Raw genomic sequence first — 15,982 nt, forward strand, 5'->3', positions numbered from 1 at the left:
TGTTATGACATTAACTGTCAATTAACTTTTCAAATTGTTAATTGATTTATTAACTAGATTATGTCATTTATTGGAATTTGATTGTGAAATTGAGAATTATAAATAACTCATAACGATCTGATGTTTTTTATTTATTTTATTGGTATGAATTTTTTATTAACTTATCATTGGTAAATTTTCATATTTTTAAAGATAATATACGCATAGTACAAACAGAATATATACTATATATAATAGTATCCGTAAGAAAAGGCTTCAAAAAACATTTGTAAATAGAGGATTGAAATTCAGAATCATTATCTCCATTGTCAACAGAAAGTTTAAATTACCAATTATTTTACTATCTTTTAAATCGCGACACGAAAAAATAGAAGAAAAAAATATCTAGTGAAATAAGAATTTCGAGAAGAGAACACATGCAGAAGCAAATGGCTAATCTAGTAGCAGCAATAACTACACTGATTACTAAACAAATTCAAGAATCCAGTTATTTTTCATTCACTTCAATTTATTTTAATGAATAGAATTCAATATTATATAATAACAATATTTTTGCATCTAAAAATCCAAGAGATGGTGATGGCGCAATACAGACGACTCGTCTACAAGTATTCATCATTTTTCAATATCTCGAAAATTATACTAAAAAGATTTCGACTAGATCACTTTTTTTCATCAATTATTGACTGCTCGATCTCGTTCACCTACACACGTTTGTCACGTGGGATGAGACCTTTATAAAAAAATATTGAGGAAATACTTACAGATATTCATAGTAATAATATGTGCCTTCGTGTATCATTTCATTTTAAAGTTTCATGTCTAATGTTAAATTTCTTGGTTCTATTTCAATATCATTCTCTAAATCTTCAAGACGCCGAGTGATATGGCCACCGAGCACAAGCTTAAGGATGACCGTACTAACGCAAAGATCTTACTTGTTCCCAATTCCAATAATTCAACGATAATAGTTAATTATTTGAAGATTCTCTTTTAAATTACTTTTATATTTTAAGCTATAGACTATGCGGCGAATGGACTAAGCATCGGCGCAAGTAATCACACATAGAACTCATTCTTTGGACCCAGCTCATACTCAATTTCCTCATTTTTGTGCATCTCCAACACCTGGAAAAATTCAAACAATCGATTAAATAACTGCATGATGACAAGAATTTTACAAAAGTGAAGAAGTTCTAGCCAATTATTTTTCATAATAATTCTCTAGGTAAAGAAATACGTCTGTAATATTTTTTCTTGGGCTTTCCAACCCGATCCTAAAGAATTCTCATGCAAAATTCCAACGTCTTCCCTTTCATTTTCGTAAATGGAAGCCTTACCCCATTCATCTCCTTTTGTAACTCCTCAAGTTGCTCATTATGAATCATCTTCAATTTTTCTTTCTCCCGATTTTGGATAATTTGTGCCATTTTACGTTCCTCCATAAATTTCTTGGTATTGTTCTGCTGTTTCTCTCGAAGTCTTCCCTCCTTGATCTGTCTTGTCTTCAGTGACTTATCATTCATCACCTCCCGGGTGCTCTCTACGGACGATCTAGCTTGTTTAGCATTCATCTCTTTAATTTCTCTTTCGTGCCTCGCAACGAGTTGTTTTGTTTGGCTCGATTGCGCTGCAATGCATAATTTTCGCAATTGTACACGACGTTCCTCCAAATGAGTGCGTATTAAATCACGTTCCTCACGCCTCTGGCGTTCTGCAAGATGCGACCACTGGGCTGTCTGTTCAGAGACAGCTCTACGAACGATTGGATCCCTCGATAAGTCGGCTTTGCTGAGTTTAAAAATTCCACGTGATTTAATTTTGATAATCAATCCTTGCCATACATCAGCTTGTAATTTTTTTCAGATTACACAAGAATTTCCCACAACTAAGCCGATTAGTGAGATGAAACGAACAGAATGGAACGGACAACTGATTAAAATTGTATGGGTAATGCCTCGGTTGTGTGGATTAATAGACTGATTTTTTTGTCACCAGAATAGACTCTCTCAGCCCCCCGAAACCAATGATCAAAATTAAACCACGCTTCCAGTACAATGTCTATATTGTCCATTTATTTACTCACTTTTTCCCTTTTATTAATTTTTCTATAGCTGCACATTGCTGTTTTTGCACGGCATTTCGCTCCTTCTGCTGCCGTTTCTTCAGCGATTCCAAGTCTTTTTGCTGCTTACGAACGAGCTTCTGATATCCTTTTTCTTGGCGCAATGACTCCACGGTGATTGGCTCGAATTCCATTATTTCTGGCAGAATATCAAATTCTTAGTATTCTTTCGTCTGTCTGAATTAAAAATATATGTGATCAGTAGTTACCTCGGGGTTTAGCAGTTTCCAGTTGTCGCGACTGCGAAGAATCACCTGGAAACCTGTCCCCCTCATCCATTCCTAAACCTCGTAATCTCGCTTGGGATGTTATTTCTGTTTTTCTTGGAGCTCTAGGAGCTGTCAGTGCATCCATAAACTCTGCAATGATAAAATTACATGAATAACCATGAACTTCAAATAGCACTTAAAATTTGTAAGAAGGCGCAATCGATTGGAAAATGAAAATTTCTCTTCATTTCTTCCGATAAGAACTTGGTATTTTATTTTCCCTCTAAATGTCGTCGAGATGTGATTAGTGTAGAATTTTATGATCTAAAAAACCCATAAATTCCATTTCTATTCCTGTCATTTGATGTAATGAACAGAATAAATGACGGAATTTATGATCTGGATATTAAGACTTTTATCGGAGTATTATGAACCATTATTGTCAATTCATAATAGCATATTCTTAATGTCTGATAGAAGAACTTCGGCTGAGAACCTTGAAATCCATCTGGCACGTAGATTTTAATCTCAATGTTACAGAACAACATTGGCAGGGACATTGGAAAGTTAGCTTCTGTGCGTAGAGCAATATGTCGATATCCAGACTGCAGGCCATCAAGTGGAACAATTCTCTGACCCAGTAAGCGACCATTCTCATCGTAAACTGCAAACCTCAGTGCAGCCAAATCCGGTAGCACCACTTTACGGAACAAGAACGGTTCCTCATTGTAGACTGGATTTAAGCCATTGGCCGGAATAACTTTAGTACGAAATTCCTTCCTTATCGTATCTGTAGGTAGGCCATACATTTCAACCTCCACGTATGTACCAACTTTTTTGTCTGATAAAAATTGTCCAGCAATGACCTGAAATGTATTTATATACAAACTCTGCATGGATAAAGTCGTATAGACAAGAGCCAATGAATTTCAAACTATTTACTTGGACACTGCATTGAGTAGCAATCACACCATCAACTGGGCTCTCAGCGAATGGATCGAAACTTCGATCAGCACGTCTCATGAAATCTGGCTTCAATAAATAACCCGACGAGCCGTTATATTCGAATTTACCTTGGTTGAGTTGCATTGGCAGGTCGGCCGTTTGGAAATTCAATGAAACCATTTGGCACCCAGCGTTCCAAAAGACCTGAAGCAAATTCGTTAGTCTTTCATCAATACATGTGTTGGCTACAAAAACAAGTGCAACGACATAATATATTTCCAACGGATTATTCTAGCATGGAAATATTTTTACCTGTGGCATGTAATTAGAGGAGTCGGCTCGTGTGCCTTTCGGGTAGATCCGACTCATTTGGCGTTTGTTATAATTGACAAATTCAATAGCTGATGTCTTCAAGTGATTTAGACCGGTGTTCTCGGCGAAGGAAGACATGTTGTAGTGGATATTCTTCTCTGAAGGAACGGAACAACATTGCCTTGTGTAACGGGGCCTTTTTCGCATACTATAATGACACCATTGCACAAACTTACGTTCTGCGATGTCGAAACCTTGGAACTTTATTGGTTGAGCATAATTCACCATAGAAGACAGCCAGGGATGGACATTGGTGGTGCTACCAGTGTAAGGTACTTGCTGAACAACAGCCAGTTCCAGGCTGTCTCCTAGACCGGCTGGGCCGCCGCTGGCATTCTGCGACTGTTGCTGTACGATGACATCAACAATTGCAGAGTCTACCTGGTAACAAGGGATTGCTAGGGTTCAAAAGTATTTTAGAGTACCATAAATACGAGATTAAAGAGTGTTGTGCTCTGTCATTACAACAATTCTTTGCATAGGTATATTTGGATTACCGACTGCTGTTGTTCGACAACTGCTGCCACTCCTGGTGGGGCACTGGCATCTTCTTTCACTTCGTCTTCAATGACAAATTGTCCCTGCTTGAAAAGCTCCAATTCCTGCTTCTCGACTTCTGGCTTTAGTCTTTTATTCTTAATGAGAATCTTACGTTTCAGCATACTTGGTGGGGGCAGCGAGACGCCGGGCTCCAGCTGATTAATTTACGAATTCATCAGTTGATCAATTAACAGTGGTCGCACGCAGAGAAGTTTTTTTTAGAAAAATTCTAGTGCTGATAATGAACCTAATGAAAAAAATGAAACTAATCGTTAACTGACCGGATAATCTCTCAAGGGCTCCTTCAACAGCAGATCACCCAGAATCTCGTCGCAATATTTCGCCAGTTTGTACTGCTGAGTCTTGCTACAGTGATTCTCGAAACTCAAAATGACTGGATAATCAGAGGTGACGAAAGCCGTGTCTCGGACAGCGTAAATGACATCTTTGAATAAGATGTCAGTGCACATTGCTTTCCCATGGGTAATGATGGGCTCTTCGTCTTCGCCTTTACCGTCCCAACAGTCCAACTCAACGCATCTGTTGACAGAGAAATGGAATTGATGATCTGTGGCAAATATCTTCGAGGTAGGAATGGAAAGCAATTTTATTACCTGCAACCTGCCAGCAACACTTGTCTGTACATTTCCACGCTACTCTTGCCACCGAACTGACGCCCACTCAGATAGGTATTATGACTTGAATTTATGTAATAATGGGACAATGGTTGATCCATGTCCATGTAGACGTCCAGTCTATCCAGAAATACTGGGGCATTCTCGTCCGACATAAGGTACCTTATGAAGCCGTCCTTCGTCATTGTCTCTACAAACAATGAATGAGAGAAATTATTTGAATCCGCCTTTTTCAATTCGCGTATTTGGCCTAAATATTACGGTAAAAAAATAATACGCGATACAATCCCTTGTTCTCCTATTAATTGAACGAACTAAAAATTTTGTATTGGAGGAGATTAATCAATTTAAATTGTCACTGGTGAGTGGAGGGTCCCAGAAGACAATAGGAACATCTAATATTTACTGACTTAATATATTTGATCGATGTGAACAAAGTAAATGCAGTCCCAATTTTCTAAAGTGCTTCTGTCATCAATCGATCATTCCAACCATTTTCGGAGGAGTTAGACATAGAGAACATAAATGAAATATCAAAATAAAATAAAATCTATTAGGATAACGATGGGAATATTTCATGAAATAAACTTTGCCATTTTTGTTCACCCACTTCCGTAAAAGTGATGATGTCAGATGCGGACGTTTCCGTGATGCCATGTCATGTCACCTCGTTAATGGGTAGAACCGCAATTTGTAGAGGGATATCTCACGGGATTGTGGTATATTTATCCCTCCCTATAGGATGATAAGGACTTTCAGCATGCACATTTGTGTCGAACGTGGAACCCTAACGTAAGATTTAGGACCGTAATGTTTAGGCCATTAACCGACTATTGGTGCTCATTCTGTAATAAGGTGGAGAGCTAAAAGCTCGTAGGAGATGTATAGCTCATACATACCTGATCGACTAAATTTTTAAGGTGGGGGAATTAAGAAAGGGGGATGGTCCCTGATGAATCATGCAATATTCGAATAAATCTACCTGAAATATGTGTATCATAAACTTTTCAAGTGAATTGCACATCAAATTTTCGGCCTGTGCTACTTTGGGAAAGCAATAAAATTGATTTTATAGGAGATCGAGAGAAAAGGGAAGGAAACTTTGAGTGGAAAAATATTATTCCGATTCGGGGTATGGAAATGCCTGCTGCGGGGAATGAGATGGGTCGGAAGAACATCATCAAAAAAGACCCGTTAAATGAACTTGGGAAAAATGAGCTTTCGGTTGATTCAACTCGTATCAAATTAAACGTCCGTCAATGTAATTTCCTCGTTATGCTGCCTTCTGCAGAAATATGAGGAAAATCTGTGCTTGTGAATGGGATTCTGAGCGTTGCTATCTATTTTGTTTTGTTTCCTCGTGAAAAGAATAATCGATGTTTCTCATTTATTTCGCTGAAATGGTATTTTCCGGAGAGGGGAACTACTCTGAAGCATTTGAGAAGGATTGCTTCGAATGTTATGCTCCAAGTGACTGATCACTTGTTATATTTAGTTCCGGCGTTGATATGAATAGTTCTGTTATTAATTTCCTCATGCTTATAAACTCGTGTCAAGTCACTTGTTATTGCGACTCGATGTTGTTTATTCTCGATACTATGTTTGCAGATTTTCCATTCTGCTTCGGTTATATTTTCTCCCATTTTGTTATTTTTAATCGCGGATATTCATTCGAGCGTTATTAATGCCATATTTTCTGTACTCGGCGGATTATTTTCTTCCAGTTTTTTCGAGTCCTTCGAACTTTCGAAGTTCAAGTTTGTTTCGTTGCTAAATTTTTTTACGAGGTCAAACTTATACTCGATTAGGATTGGAACAGCCCGCCGACCGAAAATGGTCATCGTAAAAACCGTTTTCCCACTCAAAGTTCGCTCGACAGTAAAAGAACATAAATCACAGACGTCTATTGATATACATCAATCAATGTTAGGAGAAAAATATCATCAAGATCTCACTTTGATTTCTTGCTACTTCAGTCTGCTCGTAGTCATGGATAATCTCTGATGCTCTTTTCTCGTCGTACAGTGGATACAGTATCTCATTGAGAGTTGGATCTCGCTGTTTCTCGTTCAAAAATGTAATCAGCTGTTCCAAATTGATTGTATCGGCTTTACCCTGAGTGCTGTGAAGAGTAAGAAAAATTTATTGCAGTGAAAAAAATCGAAAATCTGCATTTTATTGGCAGAATTCAAAGTAAATTGAAGCATCCCGATGGGATAAAAATACCAACATGGATTGGAACAATTCTTCAATATCATTTCTGGGGCAGATTTTATGGTAAAGTGCATAAAATGCTTCGAAGGTGAAATCATCGGGCTCTATAACATCATTCTGAAAATAAAAATGTTTCCATGAGCTTTTGAAACCCTTTTTACAATCTGTTGTTCTACTCGAGATAATGATTTTCTTCATTTCTCGCTGAATTTCACGGTTAACACTCACTTTTCCGCTTGGCAAACCAAGTTCAGAGAGACAGTGATAAACGAGCTTCTCTGTTTTCCCTGATGCGAAGGTCCTTGCAACTACCTTCACCGGAACTTTTCCGTTGGGATCCACTAGCATTCTCAATCTCATCCAACTTTGAAGAGAAAAACAATCGTGAACTTGTGCAAGCACTGACTATTGCTCACATTTAATTATTAAGGTTTTAACGTACTGTTTTTTTAGACATGTCAACGGGCAAACGTTATTAGCTTTTACATTATGTGTAATTCGACGAATCCCACTCAGCCACACCTGAAGGGTCAAAACAAACAATTAGTTGACTAATTTTGGAAACGCAGTGTCACGGGCCGAGACAAAAATTCAATAAAAATCATCAGGAAAAAAAACCTAATAATTCGGTTTTGAAATAGCATCTGGCAGCAAAGTAAAATTCAATAAAAGCTGTGAGTCAGGACTGAAAATAATAATAATTATTCCAATAATGAAATTTTACGGACAATTGTTGATTGTCCGGAAGTTTTGATTTGGGGAGCACATATAGAGGAAAATATCCAATGGAATTTACGCAGGTTTTTCATAATTCCGAGGCGAAATGTGATTATAAAAATTTTACGGAATTTCTGCTGAATATTTGCCTCAGCGCCTGTGATTTTAGGTATGTCGTTCCTGCGGGCTGTTTTTTTCTAGTCATTCGTCCGTTAGTCACCATGAAATGTGGGAAGTTCATACAGTAGAACGTGCGATGAGTTATTCTGTCACAAGTTTGAAACCTCTCATAAGTTATGCGGAATCACCGGCCACCGCTGATATAACGGAAAATTTGGTGGCAGAAACGCTTCCACAACTTCTGATTGGGCACATGCAGTTTAACTTATGAGCTTTCGTCGAGCCATTTGCCATACGTTATCACACGTTCCACTGACAGTCATTTTTGAGAGACACGTGAGCCAATTTTCAGGGCCCCTGGTTTCTGCTATCCCTTAAGGATATCCACGTAATTTGCGCCAGGTATTTTGTAAGTCGCATGGATCCGAAGCTTTCGGCGATTTTACAACCGTTTTATTATGGGAAATTCGCTCATTTGAACCCCGAATGTTCAAAAACAATAATTATGCACGAAATGTCTTCATTTTTTATTTTGTCATACAACTTGACTGATAAATTTGGTCTCCAAAGTTACTTGAATATCCTCAAGTACAAGGAACCCTGATGTTGACCTTCATAAGTGGGGTCTGCTGAGTCTCCTAACAATGGAAACGGAAACCTGTAATTTACCTTCGCCGTAGCAGCGTCTGAACAAACAATGTGCTGATAATTTATATTGGTGTAATCGACTCCAGAGCATATGGTCAGACTTTTATCATCCAACTGTTCGCCATGCTTCACGACCAACTTATCATAGAGCTTCGGGTCCTACATTGGTGTGATAACAAAACCATAATTAATTAATAATCGCATCTGTAAAGAGTACCAGAGCGGCTTCAATTTTTTTTTCAATTTTTCCACCTCCAATTTGCTCCAACATTTATGATACAATAGAGTACGCACCAGATGACATGTAATGGTGCGGGCAATATTGACGATATTGAATTTAAGCGGAAAAATATCGAACTGACTCGACCTTCACTACCAGCCGGCGATTAGATTATTCAAGTCAAGATGTTCTTTTTGAAAAATACTATCAAGCTTTTCTTGACATGTCGGTTATAAAACATGAACAAAAGATGATAAAATTTGTTTCGCACCTTAGGCACACCACCAGCTCGCACATCGCTCACTTGGCATAACTCGATAACGTCCCCATCCTGTGAATAACGAGTAGAAAATGTGATAAATAGATTGATCAAACAACGATATTGACTTGAGTATTCACAGGTGGAGAAAAGTGGCTGAAATTGGTTCATTACTACCTACTAATGGGCGGAACAAACGGTAGATTTAGCGGAATGATTGTACTATTGACTGGTAATGTACAAAGTCAAGAAATTCGATGAGTGTACAGGTGAAATTGACAGGTGTTACCAAATGGAGTAAGATAATAGTCGTGTAATGACTGAACCTGCGGTTTTATTATAAGCTTGAGTTAAAGTGTGTCCGACAACTGGAAGACATACACTGACTTTAACTTTGCTGAGTCAGTAAATAATCGTATTGGAAGTCTAGTGTCTGGAATGGGGGAATTTATCTGATGTTTTTTTTATTTGTAAATATTTACGTTTATTTTTTGTTAGAAATGTGTTCTGTGAAAATTTCTCTTCTTGAGACCAACAACATCGAGAAATATTCGGAACAATGAGATAAGGGTGGATGTATCCAGTAATCAAGTGACAATCTCACCTTGCCCTCACTCTGCCAATAGATGAAGAAACCGTATTCATCGACCTTGAACGTGCAATTCAGCTCAATTTCAGTGTTGTCCTTTTCCTCGGTCCAGCGATCACATACAGAACCAATGCGAAGTGCCTCCGGCACTTCCATTTGCCAATTGAATTCAAATCTTTTAGTCATGTTTGTTTCAATAGATTTCTTAATTTTATTGGAGTTATGCCGGTTTTTCAAGCATTGGTGACGTCAAAAGGCCGCTGATTCATCCTCTTATTCCGAGCTAAACATAAAAATGTTCATTGTCATTATTATGCAGTTGTCATGAGTGAATGACGAAAGAGGAGATGAGAATCTATAGGATGGGTTGGGTGGAATCGATAAGCAGGCGCCAATCATCTGAATATTTCATAACTCCCTGGTACATCAGTGCTTTGGTCCACTGGGACATGCTTTCGGCTGACATGCGAAACGCTCCGAGTTTGATTCCCAGTTGGTTACACCGTAGGTCCTGGTCATTCACGTATAATCAATCACCTGAATAATTAATTACAGCCAGTGCAGGAGATGTTGGAATATTTTAAAGGAGCCCGACCCTCCGGTCGCCCAACCCTTGTCCATTTTTTTAATTTTTCAATTTTTTAACTTCACAAAGCGAAATATTCCGCAAAAATGGGGGATCAATGGACATATTCTGTAGTCAGTATTTTTTTTATGAATGGGAGTAATTCTTGCTGAAGAAGAAGAATCTTACAGCCGCCAAATTCAAGAATTCCCAGGGGTTCAACAATTTTTATGGAGCTAGTAAAATATTTCTACGTTCCCGTCCGTAAAATTTCTCAATCGTTGAAGAAAAATTATGGAACGACTTGTTGTCCCCACAGCGATGAATCATCCGACAGGTGGTTAGTTTTTACGGAACAAGCCCTAGAATTCACGTGTCAATTTGTATAATTTCAGTTCCGACTCCCGTTTTTATTGATTTTTGCCTCGCTCAAGGATTATGATTCGAAATGTAATTTCCACTTTTTCTTCAGGTCACGAGAATTCGATCAAAATATTCAATCAAATACCTCAATGATTTTTTAGGTCATCAATCAATCGAAAAAGCGCAAAAATCACACACAAAAAACCAATCCATTCATTAACTTTTAATTAAAGGCGATTGATGAGGATCAACAATAGCGATATTGCCAGAACAACTTCAATTCCATCCATTCATTAGCGAACAGTTGAGTAAAAACTTTGTTACATACACAAAGTCTGGAGATTGAATTTTGCAACATTAAAAAAAATCTACAACTTAAATTTGAACAATCCCAAAGTTTTCCTTTCACAGCAAAAATCCTCTTCAGAGTTTCTTTCGTCATATGTTTTAAAAGGAGCTGAAATGCCGGAATAATTTCAAAGTTCTGAAAACTTTGCGCAGTTATATGCCTACCCGAATCAAATATCAATATTTTCCGAAATCGATATTCAGTCATGATCGAATGTATGTCAACGAGAGGAGCAGACAGCCTCGATAACAAGAGTATAATCAGGAATCGATGGAATGGCTCTTGATGATGAATATTGCAGTGCGAACTAACTTCATGATGACAATTAAATTTTCCGAGTGAAGCTCCACCCGCATTTGAATGAACACATATATATTTTCATCACACACATGTATATATCGTCTCGTATTTTTCAATTCCTGGAAAATATAAACAATGAAAACACATGGGTAAACTCGTGAGAGAAATTTATTCACGACGAATAAACTTTGAGGTTGCAAACTAGCATTTATGTCTGGAAAAAATAATAAATTTGACATTTGTGAGAGATCTCCCTCCATTCTGATATTATTCTTTGAATCGTGAACAACTCTCACTCTCCGAACTGGAGCTTTCGGTACCCTGAACCATTTATAATCCAAACACGGAGATGGGGAACGCTTTCGCTCGATGTTCATCAATCTGACTGATTTAATCCACTGCCATCGTTATTCATTACATCCAGTCCCATTTCCGTCAACATCGAGGGAAAATGTGTGAGCGAAAAAATCATACATTTTATCATTACCAAGAGACATTAATTCTTGACCCACATCCATCTTTTCAGCATGAGCTGTTCATCAATTTGCTGATGAAGCACAGCAACACCTTAATAAGAGAGGGATGTATCAGGAAGGGTATCTACAACACCCACACTTCTTCGTTAACAAGGTATCGAAAACTACTATCAACAAAAGTGATCGGAAATGAATATAACCGAACGCGCGTGGTACATGCACGTGTTGGAAACTCCTTTTTATAGCCAAAAAAATTGATTGCTTTGGTATTGAAGTTTCTATTTGGTTTTAGCTGATTCTATATTGATCTGAAAGTAGCGAACGATTCGATTTATGAGAATCTAGGGCTGTCACGAGATGAGAATTGACGTCGACGAGATCATCTCACGTTAAGGAGACGTGAAAGTTTGTGAGACTGACAGAATAAATAAATAAAATTTTTCGATGTCGTCTGAAGGAGTACTAAAAGTCTAATTGTCATGTCAGGTATTTAATTTCCGGATCAATTGAAAATAAAATGCTAATAACAGAGAAGAGTTCTATTGGGCTCGGGTTTCTTCGTCAGATGGGTGTCGAAAACTACTATCAACAGAACGGGGGCTGTCGAACACCCCTTGATGTGGTATACGGCACATAATGGACCTATTGATTGACGACAGCTATAAGGTAGATTTTATCGAATTGGTGTAATCGAATCCGACGTGTGAGGCGCACTTAGTTTCTTCCTACGTCAAAGTAGGGAAGAGAAGAATGAAAAAGACGTGAATCATTCGAATGTTCCCCGATCGTTCCTTTTCATTGCATTGTTTCCCATAAATATTATCATCATTATTCTCAAGGAGAAGAATTCTATGGTGAAGGTTACATTGCGGACTTTTCGAGGAGTGCCCACTAAATCTTTTCCGGGATGACTTCAGCATATAAAAATGCTTTTATATGTTCTATTTATTCTTGACAGACCGAATTTCGAAATAAAAATATTTACGCCGTCCAATTGATTGGAAATTCAAAGGAGTTGCGTAACTGAATACCCCTGAACCTGAAAACACCTGAAATCGCTGTGCCTTTCTCTCCTAAATTGAATTCAATGTCATTCTATCGAAGACTTCTTGGAGGTGCGACATGAAATTCAAATTTTTCTCGAAGATCGGAATATATATTCTAACGACTCGAAGTTGGTGTTGATCGAGAGTAAGTTACAGAGAAGTTCCGATTTATCATGTCTTTATTGAATCACAGAGTTCAAGGATGCGACAGTAATTTGTGAAGTAGCAGGATCAATTTGAGGAAATACCCATCGCGCTCCAATTACAGTATCTCTTTCCTCGTCGCCCACGATTAATTCTGAATTATAGTTTCGCTAATAACTCAGGTAGATTGAGGAAGTGACTAGCATTGAACTTCATTATCGGCAGCGACATAATGGCACTTCATCCGTGTGCTTCATTGTACCCATCGGAAAGTTCACCCTCCATTATTCGATTTATTCCAACGGACAATATTCATGTTCACCCGTACATAAACAATTTCAGAAGTTTAATCGGTCAGATGGAGTTGCCGCGTGCGGACAAATTAGACGGAATAAAAAAAAATCAGGTAAACAGAGCCCTTTACAAATATAGCCGAGGTAAATGTCTCTACAAATGAAGAGGGACAACGCCTACAACGCCGGACACCCGGAAGTCAAGAAATAATTGACATGGAACACCTACGAAAGAGCGCAGGTGTTCTCTGTATTATGTCAGTCTTCTTCAGGGCAATAAACACTGAAGTGTAAAAAATTATCAATTTATTTTTCACCCGAACTAATGCTGGTTTATAAGGAAAGAAGCTTTTCACGATATCAGGATTTATGTGGAACTCGCTCAGATACAGCAGAATAAACCTATTGTGTCGAACGCTTGAAAGACTTCCAAATACAAGTGCTTTTCTATCTTTAAAGTCGAACATCAGCGTCCATTTGAGCCCTGTTTGACCTTAAGTTTGCAACATTTCACAATGATTTTGTCATGTAAATTTAAAGGACGGAATTTGAATTTTAATACTGACCCATTAAAAATAGTTTAGAACTTGTGGACCAAGGGTGATAACATAATTTGAAAATTGAAATATTGGAGAGTTCCGAGAATTTTCAATGAATAATTTATAAGCAATCAATTTGCCATAAAATTCATTTGTTTGGAATCGTAACAAATTTATTCACATTGAAAATTTAAACCGAAATCCATTTCATGCGTGAAATACAAGGTTTCCAGAAGGTTAAACAATCCAGTTATTTATTTATAAGCAATGAATGTTAAAAAAAATACTCATGCACTGTAAAATGTAATTTGGATGAATATGAATATTCATGATTCTCTTTCCAATTTTTAACTCATAATTTAATGGAGAAATTTAATGATTGAAAATCGGTAGGAGTTGACCGTTGATTGCGGCCCTCCCATTTGTCCATCAATTATTATATTACGGATTGGAATCCATTGAACGATTTAATTTTCATCAGACCGATGTGTCCCTGATGTCGAGTATAAATTTCCAGCTGTACGAATATTTTGCTTTTGTTTTTTGTGGACATTGTAAAAAAAACAGAGAGCAATGTGTTGCAGGTGAGTGTGTAAATGAATGTTTGTTGACTCTGGTAATCTGTTATTTCCCACCGATCCTGACTCAGATTAAATTTTAATCGAAGCATCGCAATTCGTCCATGAATTAATATAGTTATGTACTTATCGAATGGTCCAGGAGCAGATTCAATTGAATTTAACAACTGGAAATGGAACTAGAACCTGCAGTCGATCTGGGATTTGGTCTGGAATATCCTTGAATCATCGCTTTAAAAAATTTTGGTGGAAAGAGGTCGCGATGCTGGCCCATTGGGCCACCCTCTTCAGCTTGCAGGATATGAGCAGAAAGAGATCAATGAAAGGTGGGAGAGAAAGGGATATGGCGAAAATTGGAAATCCGATGGAATGGGTGAGGAATATGTGACTGAGAGCTACTAGCTATTGTCCAGTAGCTGCTAGTAGCAGCTACTAGCAACCCAGCCTCATGCTGATGAACAACAATGACGCCAATGGCAACAATGACAGGTATCAACACAAGATGAGCATCTATTTAAAAAGTGATGATAAAAATACGATGGTCATGAGGTGCGAATTGATTATAGCTGTCTTACCAGGTACTACGGAATTACCGGCTGTACAGCACAATTCGTGATCTCATCTCACACCCGTGTTTCGTCCACTGTTGGGACGGCACGAGTTGACTCGTTAACGTCGTTAGGCTTTGCACCAAATGGGCAAACTGCCGCGATGAAATGTCACGCTGTGGGACCACGAGTTAAGACGTAAGAGCGCGAAATGTACGATGTACAGTGAGGTTTACCGTGAACTTACACACAGCAATATCAACGAGCCAGCTGCTAGGTGCCCTGGCTCGATACTGGGCCATTTCATAATGCGCATGTGCCACTTTGTCGGCCAGCATCATTCCTCGGCAAGTTTATCCCATCATAAAGCTATTGCAGCGACCTACGTCGACTTCACCGGGTACCATTATTCCAATCGATAAGATTGCCAGACCCGAAGAGACTTCTGTACTTACCATGAGAGCCAACTTTTATTTGCCCTGTGCTGTGACATGGAAACTGGAGAATAAGAAATGGGGAAAGAAAAATAGGAGATTTTTTTTGAAGCCCCAAAGACGTTTCCAGTAGATCACCTCAAGTTCTTCCACCTGAAAGTCAATTTCCAAGTTCCCTGGGGCTTCGGGAGCAAAAGTTGAAGCTGGTTGATAAGCGGGAAAACAGTTTGGGGGTTTCTTCTCCGTAACTTCTTCTGGTCAAGGGTCGCCCACCCCGGCCCGAAGAACTTGCAGAATCGCGACGTAGTGCAAGATCTATCCGATGCTGGAAGGTCTTGGTATCGCTGGAAGAAATATTGGCATAATACCACCAACTGATTTCTTGCCTCACTGAGAATTCACGATAGTAACTCATTCAATTTCCAGGAGAAATATATATTTTTTTACCTTCAGTATCATCTTCCTTTAGCCCGAAGAGCATCGATTTCCTGTCTGAGCCTGATTATCCAGCCATCGAATATGCATGCGATGTTCTCCACTCAAGAAATTATTTCAACACATCCTGCCAATATTTCTCGCGGTTGAGAGTGTTCAATATGTTCAATAAAAAGTTGAATTACTAATTCACAAAGATATATACTATCCACTGTGTTTTCATGACAACGGGCGAAGCGATGTGTGAAATTGGCATTCATCGGCAAAAAAAAATCCACATGTGAAGCAGAAGTCTCTGATGCGGACATCGAAGTATGCA

At 38.3% G+C, this 15,982-nt stretch overlaps 1 protein-coding gene and 1 long non-coding RNA gene across 3 annotated transcripts; one reads left to right on the forward strand and one right to left on the reverse strand.

Annotated features, from left to right (window-relative positions):
- Positions 1–116: 116 nt before the first annotated feature.
- On the reverse strand, positions 117–15,082 carry LOC135162998 (1-phosphatidylinositol 4,5-bisphosphate phosphodiesterase-like). Of its 2 annotated transcripts, none has more exons than XM_064122057.1 (19): positions 14,822–15,082; positions 9,609–9,876; positions 9,017–9,076; positions 8,547–8,684; positions 7,483–7,562; positions 7,269–7,404; positions 7,057–7,157; positions 6,782–6,948; positions 4,806–5,016; positions 4,473–4,731; positions 4,149–4,346; positions 3,828–4,032; positions 3,592–3,749; positions 3,277–3,483; positions 2,831–3,200; positions 2,335–2,484; positions 2,087–2,264; positions 1,341–1,755; positions 117–1,128 (listed from the first exon to the last, which is right to left on the reverse strand). In XM_064122057.1, the coding sequence occupies exons 2-19, from the start codon at positions 9,777–9,779 to the stop codon at positions 1,060–1,062; spliced, it is 3,273 nt and encodes a 1,090-aa protein (XP_063978127.1). In that variant the 5' UTR covers positions 9,780–9,876; positions 14,822–15,082; the 3' UTR covers positions 117–1,059. The 2 variants fall into 2 exon arrangements, with proteins under 2 accessions (XP_063978127.1, XP_063978126.1); XM_064122056.1 differs by having other exon boundaries at positions 1,341–1,791.
- On the forward strand, positions 11,450–12,066 carry LOC135163001 (uncharacterized). Its single transcript, XR_010299051.1, has 3 exons — positions 11,450–11,625; positions 11,697–11,800; positions 11,939–12,066. It is a non-coding gene; the product is annotated as an uncharacterized LOC135163001 (long non-coding RNA).
- Positions 15,083–15,982: the final 900 nt, after the last annotated feature.

This window comes from Diachasmimorpha longicaudata, chromosome 5 (assembly GCF_034640455.1).
Source record: "Diachasmimorpha longicaudata isolate KC_UGA_2023 chromosome 5, iyDiaLong2, whole genome shotgun sequence".
Lineage (NCBI taxonomy): Eukaryota > Metazoa > Arthropoda > Insecta > Hymenoptera > Braconidae > Diachasmimorpha > Diachasmimorpha longicaudata.